The sequence below is a fragment of the Suillus subaureus genome (genome assembly GCF_016647635.1).
Source record: "Suillus subaureus strain MN1 chromosome Unknown BJ212scaffold_23, whole genome shotgun sequence".
Classification (NCBI taxonomy): Eukaryota; Fungi; Basidiomycota; class Agaricomycetes; order Boletales; family Suillaceae; genus Suillus; species Suillus subaureus.
This window is the reverse complement of record NW_024538579.1, coordinates 198145-210939: the sequence shown is the minus strand read 5'-3', so window position 1 is coordinate 210939 and position 12795 is coordinate 198145. Positions and strand designations below refer to the sequence as shown.

The 12795-nt window shown below is 47.6% G+C and overlaps 6 protein-coding genes across 6 annotated transcripts; 2 read left to right on the top strand and 4 right to left on the bottom strand.

Moving 5' to 3' along the window:
- Window positions 1–216: 216 nt before the first annotated feature.
- Window positions 217–1851, bottom strand: BJ212DRAFT_1482457 (uncharacterized protein; the record flags this gene model as incomplete). Its single annotated transcript, XM_041340422.1, has 14 exons — window positions 217–498; window positions 548–588; window positions 637–747; window positions 801–878; window positions 929–995; window positions 1051–1127; window positions 1192–1224; window positions 1280–1307; window positions 1357–1388; window positions 1440–1536; window positions 1583–1615; window positions 1669–1688; window positions 1740–1749; window positions 1816–1851. 14 exons carry the CDS (start codon window positions 1849–1851, stop codon window positions 217–219), a joined length of 945 nt encoding a protein of 314 aa, XP_041191318.1.
- Window positions 1852–2460: 609 nt separating this feature from the next.
- BJ212DRAFT_1482456 (uncharacterized protein) lies at window positions 2461–3930 on the bottom strand (the record flags this gene model as incomplete). Its single annotated transcript, XM_041340421.1, has 13 exons — window positions 2461–2665; window positions 2707–2744; window positions 2795–2835; window positions 2886–2996; window positions 3050–3115; window positions 3166–3229; window positions 3283–3359; window positions 3424–3456; window positions 3512–3539; window positions 3589–3620; window positions 3672–3768; window positions 3815–3847; window positions 3901–3930. The coding sequence occupies 13 exons, from the start codon at window positions 3928–3930 to the stop codon at window positions 2461–2463; spliced, it is 855 nt and encodes a 284-aa protein (XP_041191317.1).
- Window positions 3931–5071: 1141 nt separating this feature from the next.
- Window positions 5072–7316, top strand: BJ212DRAFT_1365717 (ATP2, beta subunit of the F1 sector of mitochondrial F1F0 ATP synthase). Its single transcript, XM_041336080.1, has 6 exons — window positions 5072–5306; window positions 5407–5970; window positions 6029–6347; window positions 6398–6731; window positions 6780–6947; window positions 6999–7316. Exons 1-6 carry the CDS (start codon window positions 5135–5137, stop codon window positions 7062–7064), a joined length of 1623 nt encoding a protein of 540 aa, XP_041191316.1. The 5' UTR covers window positions 5072–5134; the 3' UTR covers window positions 7065–7316.
- Window positions 7317–7499: 183 nt separating this feature from the next.
- On the top strand, window positions 7500–10105 carry BJ212DRAFT_1275335 (microtubule associated protein-domain-containing protein; the record flags this gene model as incomplete). The annotated part of the gene is made up of 5 exons (XM_041331213.1): window positions 7500–7868; window positions 7919–8131; window positions 8184–8958; window positions 9014–9261; window positions 9317–10105. 5 exons carry the CDS (start codon window positions 7500–7502, stop codon window positions 10103–10105), a joined length of 2394 nt encoding a protein of 797 aa, XP_041191315.1.
- A 626-nt stretch (window positions 10106–10731) lies between these two features.
- BJ212DRAFT_397005 (uncharacterized protein) lies at window positions 10732–11680 on the bottom strand. Its single transcript, XM_041343094.1, has 7 exons — window positions 11622–11680; window positions 11492–11572; window positions 11332–11442; window positions 11244–11284; window positions 11165–11190; window positions 10904–11103; window positions 10732–10752 (listed from the first exon to the last, which is right to left on the bottom strand). The coding sequence occupies exons 2-6, from the start codon at window positions 11505–11507 to the stop codon at window positions 10920–10922; spliced, it is 378 nt and encodes a 125-aa protein (XP_041191314.1). The 5' UTR covers window positions 11508–11572; window positions 11622–11680; the 3' UTR covers window positions 10732–10752; window positions 10904–10919.
- BJ212DRAFT_1482453 (uncharacterized protein) lies at window positions 11596–12499 on the bottom strand (the record flags this gene model as incomplete). The annotated part of the gene is made up of 10 exons (XM_041340420.1): window positions 11596–11685; window positions 11736–11812; window positions 11863–11895; window positions 11943–11970; window positions 12025–12053; window positions 12103–12199; window positions 12247–12279; window positions 12327–12346; window positions 12396–12405; window positions 12461–12499. 10 exons carry the CDS (start codon window positions 12497–12499, stop codon window positions 11596–11598), a joined length of 456 nt encoding a protein of 151 aa, XP_041191313.1.
- Window positions 12500–12795: the final 296 nt, after the last annotated feature.

Genomic DNA, 12795 nt, shown 5'->3' with positions numbered 1-12795 from the left:
ATTACATATTTGGCTATCTACACTATGTACAGCTCATCTGAGTGCAAGAATACCTCGATGGCTCGGTGTAAGGAGGGAAAACAGTATGAAGGAAGGAACGCGAGATTCAGAAGGGTATAGTAATAGGACTACATCAGAAATGTGAGGTTCGTCGCTAAACGCATTGGACCCATCATGCGATTTTATCTAATTACACTGACTTAAGTTGAACATAGTCTACTCGTACGAATCTTTGGCACCAAGATCTTCGTGCGTACTGACGAAAGCAGAACCGCCAGCTGTTGTTTTACCGGCATTCAAAGGCGTGCTACGCATGTTCGCGAGCGGGAACATTCCGTCGATTATCATAGAATCAGATTGATGACTTTGCCGCAGATTGAACAAGATACGGGAGGCTAGCACCCCGTGTATCACGAGTTGTGGTCTGAGAGAAGTTAGCGTGAAAACCTGTGGGATTAAGGAATTCACCAACGCATCCATGATGGCAGTGTAATCGTGCTGCAGTTAAGCATTTTAGTAAGTCATGTCGAAATGCCTAAGAACTCACAGGAAAGGCCAGGACAACAAAAATATTTGTGATGGATACCACTGAATGACTCGTTAGACCTGTGTGAATTCATAAACAAGAAGACTTACTTATGATGCAGGTCATGTATATCATCCCGTCGCAATAAATGGTACTGACAAGGCGACCTCGAACACCTTTGTAGAAGTTGAATCTCTTGTATAACGTAAGGATCATGAGCACTGCGACATCTCAGGTTAATACTCCGGTATTTAATAGTATCAACTTGAATTACCTAGTTCATAGATGATCAAAAAAACATACTGTATGGCACTACTCTTTCCATTTTCAAACATGCAGCCTCCCCGGTTCCCTACAATAGGTTAGCAAAAGTGCTCGCTCGATATCATAAAGCGCGGGTACCTGGAGAGTCAGCAAGATGGAGGATTTTCACAATTTCTGACACCCCGACAGCCCCTAGAATGGTAAACTGTCCAAATGAAAATTTTGGTTCGATCGGTGCACCATCGAGTGCTAACACTCACCGCAGCAAGAACGAGAAGCCACACCAGTATTTTCTTGTTCCGATGCCAAAAGGCAAATGTGCGAAAAATAAGCAGGCCTGCAGAGTAGATGATAAGCATACCAGTACCAGTTCAAAACGACGAGAGCGCCATCAGGCCGACCTTCTGCAGCGATGATGCTCATCAGATGTGAAGCTTAATGACTGTTCAATGTTCATGCTAAACTCGAGTCTGTTCTAACGTTGCTTACTGTATGAGACATCGTCGAAAATTGCACACTGAAAGAACAGTCAGTGAGAGTCTAATTCAAATCACGAGTTCACGAACGCTTTTGTACTTAGACCGGTCAGTCACCGCAGCTTATATATCATATCAAGGCGTGATACATGGTGCAAGGACTTGCAACTTACAGTACGTGGTCATGGCAGTACCCATCAAGGTGGCATAACGAGTGAGGGTGAACGTAACTCTAATGACGCCCCACTTGGTTCCCCAGATCAACTGAACCTGCGAGCTAACTTAGCGTGCATCGGATTCAAACAGAGTCGCAAACCTCTTGCGGAATCGTCAAGCAGTAGTCGAAGATCTGGGTTCAAAGATGAGGAGGGCATTAGGGATGACTGCAGTTCAGACACTCACCACTGCTGCCATCGCTCCAACTATTTACATCGTCAGACAGACAATGTGAGTGTTAGTAGTGAAGTGCGTACCTGTGAAATACTATCAATGTGCAAAGGCATTGAAACATGAGAAATTGTACTACGGGCTCGAAAGCAATGGATTCACCTGCGCCGTCTGATAACCTATAGTTGTAGCTGACATGGTGAGAACGATGAAAGTATTCTGATGTGCTAACTTTCACCTGCGTGCTATTTAATACGATCAGTCACAGCCCCGAATCCAGCACCGCATGTCCGATGCTTACTAGTACGCTACGCTGTATAGCACGCACCGCTCCACGGACCCTTTCGCCCACCAACAATGATATAACGAAAGTTGCGCATCTTTTGCCTACAGGTGGTTCCATGTATTATCATGATATAATGATGGGTATTGTCACAGGAAGTCGATGTAGATCAATAAAATAATAGGATACATACTTGAAAATATCGTGGTATCAGAAGTGGTATACAAGGATATAATCACCAGGTTATCAGGAACTTGCTGAGTTCGATCTGATTGGCGCCTCATGATCACGAATCCCAAGTGGTGGCGGCGGGCCATCAGCAAACTGGTGAGACTCAGATATTCCCAGATTTTGTACCCGTTTCCTATACATGACGTTAAAAAACAATTAGTGGTACTCAAAGCAGATCTTCAAACTTTTGAAAACTCACTTAGACACTGGCTAAGAAATTATCGTAGTCAGGTCGGTTACCTGATGCATGCAAATTTACGTACTTACACTAGATCAAGTTGAACATACTTAGTCTACTCGTACGAATCTTTGGCACCAAAATCTTCGTGCGTAGTGACGAAAGTAGAACCGCCAATTGTCGTTTCACCCGCATCAGGCGTGCGAGGCATGTTCGCGAGTGGGAACATTTCATCGATTATCACAGAATCGGACTGACGACTTTGCCGCAAATTAAATAAGATACGGGAGGCTAGCACCCCGTGTACCACGAGTTGTGGTCTGAGAGAAGTCAGCGGAAAACCTGCCAGATGAAGGAATACACAAACACATCCATGATGTTAGTGTAATCCGAGTCGCCCTGCAGTTTGAGCATTTTAGTAAGTCCTGTCCAAATACCTAGAAACTCACAGGAACGACCAGGGCGATAAAGATATTTGCGATGGATGCCACTGAACGACTCTCGTCAGATCTGTGTGAATCCATAAACAAGGAGACTCACTTATGACGCAGGTCATGTATATTATCCCATCGCGATAAAGGGTGCTGACGAGGCGACTTCGAGTACCTTTGTAGAAGCTGAATCTCTTATATAACGTGAGGACTATGAGCACTGTGACATCTCAGGTTAACAGCTTCGCTATTTAGGAGCATCAATTTGAATACCTAGCTCGTAAATGATCAAAAATATATACTGTACGGCGCTACCCTTTCCAGTTCTAAACTCGCAGCCTGACTGGTTTCAGTAAAAGTGCTCACTCGATATCATAAAGCGCGGGTACTTGGAGGGCTAACGAAATAGAAGCTCGCGATTTTTGACGTCCCAACAGCCCCTAGAATAGAAAACTGTCCGAACGCAATTTTGGATTTGATCGGTGAACCATCAACTTGCCACCCACTGCAGCAAGAGCGAGAAGGAACATCAGCAGTTTCTTGTTCTGATTCCAAAAGGCATATGTGCGAAAAATAAGCAGGCCTGCAGAGTAGATGATAAGCATACTAGTACTAGTTCAAAACGACGAGAGCGCCATCAGGCCGACCTTCTGCAGCGATAATACTAATCAGATGTGAAGCTTAATGAATGTTCAATGTCCACGCTGGACTCGAGTCTGTCTTGGCGCTGCTTACCGTATGAGACATCGCCGAAAGTTGCACACTGGAAGAGCAGTCAGTGAGAGTCTAATTCAAATCACGAGTTCACGAACGCTTTTGTACTTAGACCGGTCAGTCACCGCAGCTTATATATCATATCAAGGCGTGATACATGGTGCAAGGACTTGCAGCTTACCGTACGTGGTCATGGCAGTACCCATCAAGGTGGCATAACGAGCGAGGGTGAACGTAATCCTCATGGCGTCCCACTTCTTTCCCCAGATCAATTGGACCTGCGAGCTAACTTAGCGTGCATCGGACTCAAACAGAGTCACAAACCTCTTGTGAAATCGTCAAGCAGTAGTCAAAGGCCTAGGTTCAAAGATGAGGAGGGCATTCGGGATGACTGCAGTTCAGACACTCACCACTGCTGCCATCGCTCCAACTATTCCCATCGTCAGACAGACAATGCGAGTGCTAGTAGTGAAGTATGTACTGTGAAATACTATCAATGTGCAAAGGTATTGAAACATGAGAAATTGTACTACAGGCTCGAAAGCGATGGATTCACCTGCGCCGTCTGATAACCCATAGTTGTAGCTGACATGGCGAAGACGATGAAAGTATTTCAGATGTGCTAACTTTCACCTGCATGCTATTTAATATGGTCAGTCACAGCCCCGAATCCAGTATCACGCAGAAGAATTTTCTTTCTTAATATAAGCCCGATCATAGGAGTTGACGGTCCATCACATGCACATGTCACAAGCTGTTCCGACTCAGTTCGCTGTTACGCAACGTATATGGTAGTTGTTCAATGCTTACGCTACATAGCACGCACTGCTCTTGACCCCTTTGCCCGCCAGCAATGATATACTGCATTGTTGAGAACGCACAACCGAAGTCACTGTACATTTCGAGATCGAGACAAAGAAAAGACTGCAAACTTACCGCAATGATAGGTCCGTATCTTTTGCCTGAAGGTAATTCCATGTATTATATAATGATGGATACGCGGGTACTGTTGCAAAAAGATCAATAAAATTCTGAATGGGATGCATACTTACAAAATATTGTGGTATCTGAGATCGGAAGTGGACACGCATCACCAGGTTGTCAGGGACTTGCTGTGGGTTCGGTCAGATTCGAATGATTGGTGCCTCGTGATCGGTGGAACAAGATGACATCAACAAACGTCCGCGCAACAAACGTTCGGGCATGAAGATGGAGTACAACGGGGATGCCCGTGCGTGTGTGGATCATGATCAGTATCACTGCGATAAATTTGAACCTGCTAAGCTCGTACAGTCATGATGAACCAGATGGATGGATTTATTGGAAGTCGTCAGAAAAATGATCAGCACCAAATCCCTCAACAGCCGCCCCCAGATCTCACTCTTCAATGCCCCGCAACAGAAGTAACGATGCTCGGCCGCAACTTGAAGCTCGCCTTGTACAGCGTAAATCTGAGGACACGCATCGACAGTCAGATTCAGAAGACCATAATATTTATTATAATTTAGTAACAACGTTTTGCTGGTGCCGATGGCGGAGCTTTGAACGGAATTTGAATTTCGCACGTTTGCGAATAAGTGTGTCGGGTAAGTATTTCTTGCAATCTTACATCCGTCGTCGTCTTCGTCGTCGTTCACCACAAGAATGCTTACTGCCCGCGGCGTTACCCGCCTCTCACGGAGAGCGGCCGACAGTGCAAAGAACACCAGTCGGTTCATTAACACCGCTGCTTATTCTTTGTCCCGTGTCGCCGTTCCTTCCTCCTCCCCAAAACAAAACGCGGCCGTTCGTCTTTCGCGCGCATCAGTGCAACCTGGTTAGTTCTGAGTCTGAGATTGTTCTCTCTACCGCTTACTGAGTTTTTTTTTGGCTTTTTTCGCGTCATTCTATTTGAACCGGATGAACTCGGGTTATAGCGCGGACATATGCAACAGAAGTGAAGGGAGCTGCTGGGACTGTGAAAACCGTCATTGGTGCTGTCGTCGACGTTCAGTTCGAGACTGATGCTCTTCCACCCATTCTCAACGCACTGGAGGTTCAGGACTTCCACGGCGGCCGTCTTGTCCTCGAGGTTGCATCACATCTCGGCGAGAACTCCGTCCGTACCATCGCTATGGACGGTACCGAGGGTCTCGTCCGTGGCCAAAGGGTAGTCGACACCGGTGCTCCCATTCAAATTCCTGTCGGTACTGCAACGCTAGGCCGCATCATGAATGTCATCGGTGAGCCAATTGACGAGCGTGGTCCTATAAAGGGTGTCAAGCTCTCGCCAATTCACGCCGACCCTCCTCCATTCGTTGATCAGTCAACCACTGCCGAGGTTTTGGAGACCGGTATCAAGGTCGTCGACCTTCTTGCTCCTTATGCCCGTGGTGGTAAAATTGGTCTTTTTGGTGGTGCCGGTGTCGGCAAGACTGTGTTGATCCAGGAGCTTATCAACAATGTTGCCAAAGCCCATGGTGGTTTCTCCATTTTCTGCGGTTGGTTGAACTCGAATTTTTTCGGTCGTATCAAGACCTTATTTCTTTTATTCGATAGGTGTTGGCGAACGTACTCGCGAGGGTAACGATTTGTACCATGAAATGATTGAGACTGGGGTCATCAACCTTGAGGGTGACTCCAAGGTAGCTCTTGTCTTCGGTCAAATGAACGAGCCCCCTGGTGCTCGTGCTCGTGTGGCTCTTACCGGCCTCACTATCGCCGAGTACTTCCGTGATGAGGAAGGCCAGGATGTGCTGCTCTTCATTGACAACATTTTCCGCTTCACCCAGGCTGGTTCCGAGGTGTCTGCTCTGCTTGGTCGTATCCCCTCTGCTGTTGGTTACCAACCTACACTCTCAACTGACATGGGTGGCATGTATGTACATTGCTGTGCTTGCTGTAGTATTGATTTGACCTTCGGTGTAGGCAAGAGCGTATTACCACCACTAAGAAGGGTTCAATTACTTCCGTGCAAGCAGTCTACGTGCCCGCTGACGATTTGACTGATCCTGCTCCTGCCACTACTTTCGCTCACTTGGACGCTACTACTGTGTTATCGCGTGGTATTGCTGAGCTTGGTATCTACCCTGCTGTCGACCCCCTTGACTCCAAGTCACGTATGCTTGACCCCCGAATTGTTGGTCAAGAGCATTACGAGGTTGCCACCGCTGTCCAGAAAATTCTTCAGGACTATAAGTCTCTCCAGGATATCATTGCCATTCTGGGTATGGATGAATTGTCAGAAGAGGACAAGTTGACGGTCAGTGATACACAGATGCAAGCAATACTCAGTGCTGATGGAGACTAGGTCGAGCGTGCTCGTAAGATCCAGCGTTTCATGTCGCAACCCTTCCAGGTCGCACAGGTCTTCACGGGTTACGAAGGCAAGCTCGTGCCTTTGAAAGACACCATCCGCTCTTTCAAGGAGATCCTTGCTGGTACACACGATGGCTTGCCTGAGTCTGCATTCTACATGGTACGCACACGTGTATAAATTTGATGTGGTGTTTGTTGACGTGTTGAACAGGCCGGTACGATCGAGGACGTCAAGTCCAAGGCTGAGCAGCTCGCCAAGGAGATAGGTGGCAATTAGACAGGACATTGTACTCGCTCTACTTACACATCCATTGCTGCTATCCAGGTAGAATAGAGCTGGTCCTAGACTAACGATAACATTACATCTTCATTGTGCTTCTGGCAAGATGTGCTAGTGTGCAGCACCTTTGTCTCAATGGTTAGGTTTGTACCGAGGTCCCAAGTGTACTAGGACTGAACAGTGTGCACCCAACTCGGTGGTGAATAATCGCTATGACAATAACAATGACAATAACAATCAGATTATTAGGACCAGGGACCTGTGTCCTGGAGGCTCACGCGCATTTCAAATATGTGTTGGATCCACAACCCACAAGCTGTGGCGCGTAGTGTGGACGCGCGAAGTCACCGGCACGTGACCCGGACACGATTTGGTTCGAAATGGTCACCAACGCGAATTTTGGTGGATGCCACATCTCTCATCGCGCCAAACATGGCCTCCCCAGCATCTCTAACGCTGAGCACGCTATTATCAACATTACACACACATCTCAATGCACAAACCCAACTTCTCCCGACACTCCATGTTCAACTCGGCCTACCACAAACCGCCCTGGAAGATGAACTGCAAACATTACAGCATACCCTGACCAAAGCCGTCGAGTCTCAGATAGAGGTGCGGAGGAAACAAGTGGATGATTGGATAGTCAAATGCGAAGGAGTGGAGTCTGGTTGTGCTCGGTATTCGAAAGCGCTGGGCACACATTCTAAAGTTGCTGGATCGCTCAGCGATCTAAAAGCTGAGAAGGTTTTGCCAAGGAGATATGAAAGCGCCACTGTGTACCAGGAGAAACTAAGACAGGTCAGTTGCATTCTTTGTATCCGTGATCTACCGAGATGACAGTCTTTTAGATCTATCATACGAAACTCGAGCAGCTCACGACGTTGACCAATCGCCTGAACGCCCTCGCGCGGACGCTGGGCTCCCATTTCTTTCAACAAGACATCTTAACTCCAGCGGTCGCTGCTGCTGAGGAACTAGACAGCCCTACGGCACTACGAGATGTTGTCCCTGAACGCTTCTCCAAACTTGAAAAGGAGCTTGTACGAGGAAAAGGCGAAGTAGTGAGCCAATCTTTCCTTGTTTATCTCTATACCACTGATCACAGGTTTACAGTTGAAGCGACTGAATCAACTGGGTGAAGTCTTCACCCAGATCGACTGGCTTTACTCAGAACTAGGTATCGATCCTCCCCCACCCACTGTTGCAACACCGGTTGCCACCTCATCCTCAACACTCGCTGTGCCGAGATATTCTCTGCCACGATCTTCATCCGCCGGTAGCACGCATCTGAACTCGAGTGCAGACCCATTTGCGTCCTCAACCATCGGACCATCGACTCCTACTCCTCCATCGATCGGGAAATCTGACAACCACATGCTTTGCCCATCGTCCCCTCCCCCACAGCCATCTATAGCCCTTCCAGAAGTCCCCGAGTTCCCCGACGAACGTGAATACCTCAGAGCTCTCGGACGCTTCATCGAACTTCTCGACTCATTGCCGCAAGACTCGTCGCCTGGACCAATCCTAAATTCATGTGGTATCGAACCGACGCAGGGGATCTTGGCTTGGTCTGATAGACTGCACACCGAACTAAACGAACTCAAGAGGCGCCGCGAAGTGCACATCCAAGCCATGTATGACCAACTGGAGGCGCTTTGGCGACGTATGGGTGTGGAGGAGGAGGCTATGGATGGTTTTGTCGACGCGAATCGCGGGACGACGCCTTCTGTGGTTCAAGCGTATGAAGAAGAATTGGAGCGCATGATTGACTTGAAGCGCGAGAGAATGGGCGAGTTTATCGCTAATGCTCGCACAGAAATTGAGAGTCTGTGGGAGGAGCTTATGGTAGGAGAAGATGAACGGAATGATTTTGCAGCGTTTGCTGATGGTGAGTTTGTCTTCGTCACCCTCTTCGTAGAGTTTTGACTGAGCGGATGTCATAGATGAACATACACAAGATTTACTGAGCCAGCATGAGCATGAGATCGCCCGCCTGAAAGCGGAAGTGCGGCTCAAAATGCCACTGCTTACATCGATCAAGAAGTACATGGAGATTTGTGAGGAACAAAAGGAGCTGGAGCGCGTAGCCAGCGATCAGACACGCCTTCTAGGAAGGGGTGGGGGACGAGATCCCGGCAGATTGCTCCGGGAAGAGAAGATGCGAAAGAGGGTTGGGAAAGAGAAGCCCAAGGTTTGTCGATTCCTGTTCATACTCTCCACCTTCCGTCTGATTATTTTCTGAACAGCTCGAACAACAATTACTGTCATCACTGCCTACATGGGAGCAAACGCACGGACGAGCTTTCCTCGTACATGGCGAAAGCATGCTCCAGCTGTTGATGGAGAATGCATCGGCGAACGAACAGGAGAACCGAAAAAGAACGCCTACTTCTCAATACTCTGCGCAGGCGCTCAACAGGGGGGCTTCGCAAAGTCTGAAGCCCGCCGCAGCCGCCAACAGTGGGGCGAATGTCGCTTCCAAAGCAGGATATGTCCCTGGCAAATCAAATGCATCTAATCACGGCGTGGTAACACCCGCCGTTCGGCCAGGATCGTCGATGTCTTCAAATACCCACGGAACTAATAAACGACAGAAACTCATCGATGGCACGCATCATACAGTAGCACGTCCAGGATCTCCTACAAGGGGCCGGACACCCAGCGGCAATTCAGCTCTCCCCCGACCAACCATGCAAAACGCGCAGCCTACGTCTTCCCACTCGAAGAACTTGCAGGGGTACGCCGCACTGGGATGGGGCCGTAATCCTTCGACGATGCCACGATCAACATCGCATACGAGCGTGACACACCTTAGCTCGAGCATGAGCTCGCACTATATTTCGAGCACACGATCGTATAACTCTGCTTCAATGGCGTCCAGTCATTCTAGGGACTTAGCAGCTAAAAAGACGACGGGTCGCATTCGCAAGGAGAGCTTCAAACCACGGCCGAGCATCGATGGCGGTAGTGGGGGCGCTGGGGGATGGAAGAGCGGGTTTCGGGGGATGAGCGTTGCAGAGGAAGACGGGTGCTGAGCATGACTTCCTGCATTTTTTTTCTCTCTTTATTTTTTTTCTGATGATATTTCGATGACCACTTTCATTTATCGTCGAAGCACGGCGAGCATGACGGCCTAAACTTACGTTATTTGTGTAGTTATGAACTATGTATGCCTTGTTGTACTCTACCATCCTCGACGGAACCTTTGTTGGGAATTTTCGTCTCGTCCTCGTCATGGCGAACTGGCAAAAAGATTCGGGGCAAGCGGTGGATGTGTGTTATACTGATCAGTTAAACATGACAGAAGAAGGGAACCGAACCACGTTTTCGTTGGCCGTTGCGGACGAGGACACGACGCTCTCGCACATCTTCATTGAATGCATTCCATACTTGTTCTACATGGGGAAAATGTCCCCCCTCTCATGTCTTAGACTATTCGTAGCCATGGGTGATATGAACTAGCTTCGCACCAATTCAACTTCATCACAGATCGTAATAGCCCTCGCAAGCTTCTCTGCCAGGGCAGTACATAGCTCATCGGACGTTCGCTCATATACAACAGAATATACACATGTACAACCAAGTTCGATACTAGTGGCAGGCTCTACGTATAGGGATGTCTGACATGAGGTCTTAGACTCTAAATATCAATAAATCTAGATGTTTGTTGTTTAAAAAAAGACTTGTGCATCAATGTGTTTGTTAGCGCAGAGAACGCATACACCTGGGTTGAGTGGCTTACCACTAAAATATGAAGGACACGGAAAATATAGGAATAAAGAGGTGAGCATAGTCAGCAAGTTTAAATAACAAGCGTTGTCTGCGTGACTCACAGAACTACCAGCAGGACTAAGCTTCATCTGGCTGGCTAGCTGTCACACTGCCTCCAGGCCGCGCTTCGAATTCGTGTGAACGGGATAGCAATTCCATTGAAGTCGTCGATCGGTAGGTGAGCAAGAGCGGTAATTCCTTGCTTATTTGAAGATTGAACAGTATTCGAGAAGCAAGAACACTGTGCGCAACAATCTGAGGTCTAAAATGAGGGATGTGAGCCCCCGACAACATATATCTACCATATGCTCGACCAGACTAACGTGTTTAGTATTTCGCTGTACGAGAGCTAGAGGGTCTACTCAGTTCTTCGAAGTCGGCGAAAACAAAGAAAGAACTCACAGGCAACACAGCGATAACTATCACATTGACTGTAGATATCACTGCAGGGATGTGAGCACGAAATAAATAGTAACAATGGCATTAATACTTGTGATGCAGAACATGTAGAGTAGTCCATCACGATAAATACTCTTCACCAGCACACTATGGGAACCCAGATAGTGTCGATATCTCAAAAATGCAGTGGTGGACATGAGAACTGGAAGTGAATTATCAAGTAAAGAATTTTGAATCAACAGTCGCCTCACCTATCTCGAAGAACATCAAGAGTCCATACGGGAGGGCACTACTAAGTCTAAGAGACCCCTCAAATGCGCAAGGCGGGGTGGCTGAAAGGAGATGAATATTAAGACTAAGGAGTGTGCCTTGAGACCTCGCCTGGGCCCGGGATATTCAAATTGATGGGAGCAGCACTTAGAATCACAGACGTCACTAAGATGGCCTGTGTCATACGGGTCAGTGGTGTACAGGGAAATAGATATATCACTGTACCAAACTAAAGGAGACAAGAATGATAAGATAAGGCCTTTTGTTGCCAGAGAAGGCGTAGACCCTGGCAATCAACAAAACTGTCGTGCGATTGTAAATGCATCCTGCAATGTGGTATGCGAAAGCCAACCTTCCGAGGCAATGATGCCCAAGAAATGTAGGCCTGCGAAATGTTATTGGCGGGCCATGTCATGAGCTATGTGGACCGACCGTTTACAGCATCGTTAAAAGGTATACACTATATGTTGTTGTGAGTTGTAATTGAAGCTACACAGATTAAAGGTGTATTCACATCTTGCGTGCCCCATATCTTAACAGCGGCTGGTTAGGAATCAGCTTTTGCGTGGTAGTGCGCATCGGCATATCTTACAGTACGAGGTCATAAGCGCACCAGCAAAAGGTACATATCGTGAAATCGTGAAGGCGGTGCGAATGATTCCCCATTTCTGTCCCCAGGTCCATTGGACCTGCAAGAAATATCAGCACCAAGGTATGGGTGGCTGATCAGTCTGACCTCAAAGTGTAAAGTGACAAAGTAGTCGTAAATCTGGTCATACATCAGAGCTATAATGAGACTGAAGAGACACAACTTACTAGGATGGCTGATGCAGCGACTTTGGAGACTCGTGAATAACGATTAGATTGTTACCAGCACGACCTCACCGTTAGTGTACTTCAATAATTGGAGACATTAGAGAATGGTTGGACAAAAAGCACAATCGAATTACCTTGGCTAACTGCAAACCAAAGGTGTCCGGGGCCGACATTTTTGAGTAGCACAATGGGTGAATGGAAGTCTGCAGCAAGCAGTTGTGAATAAGTACTGTAACCGTCGACGGCAAATACCGAGGACCAGTGTGAGTGTGTAGCAACCTAGAGCGCTCAGATCTCATATTTGAAGGGAGGCTTGATGATCATGATGCATGAATTACAATGGTCACGCTGTGTGGTCGGAGCACAGGATTTATGATGGGTTCGACTTGAAGAAGGTGATTCAAATACACCATTGACATGATAAGTGCTAGCGACCCTAGGCCGGTGATCGTGACGTGAGTGCCTAGTG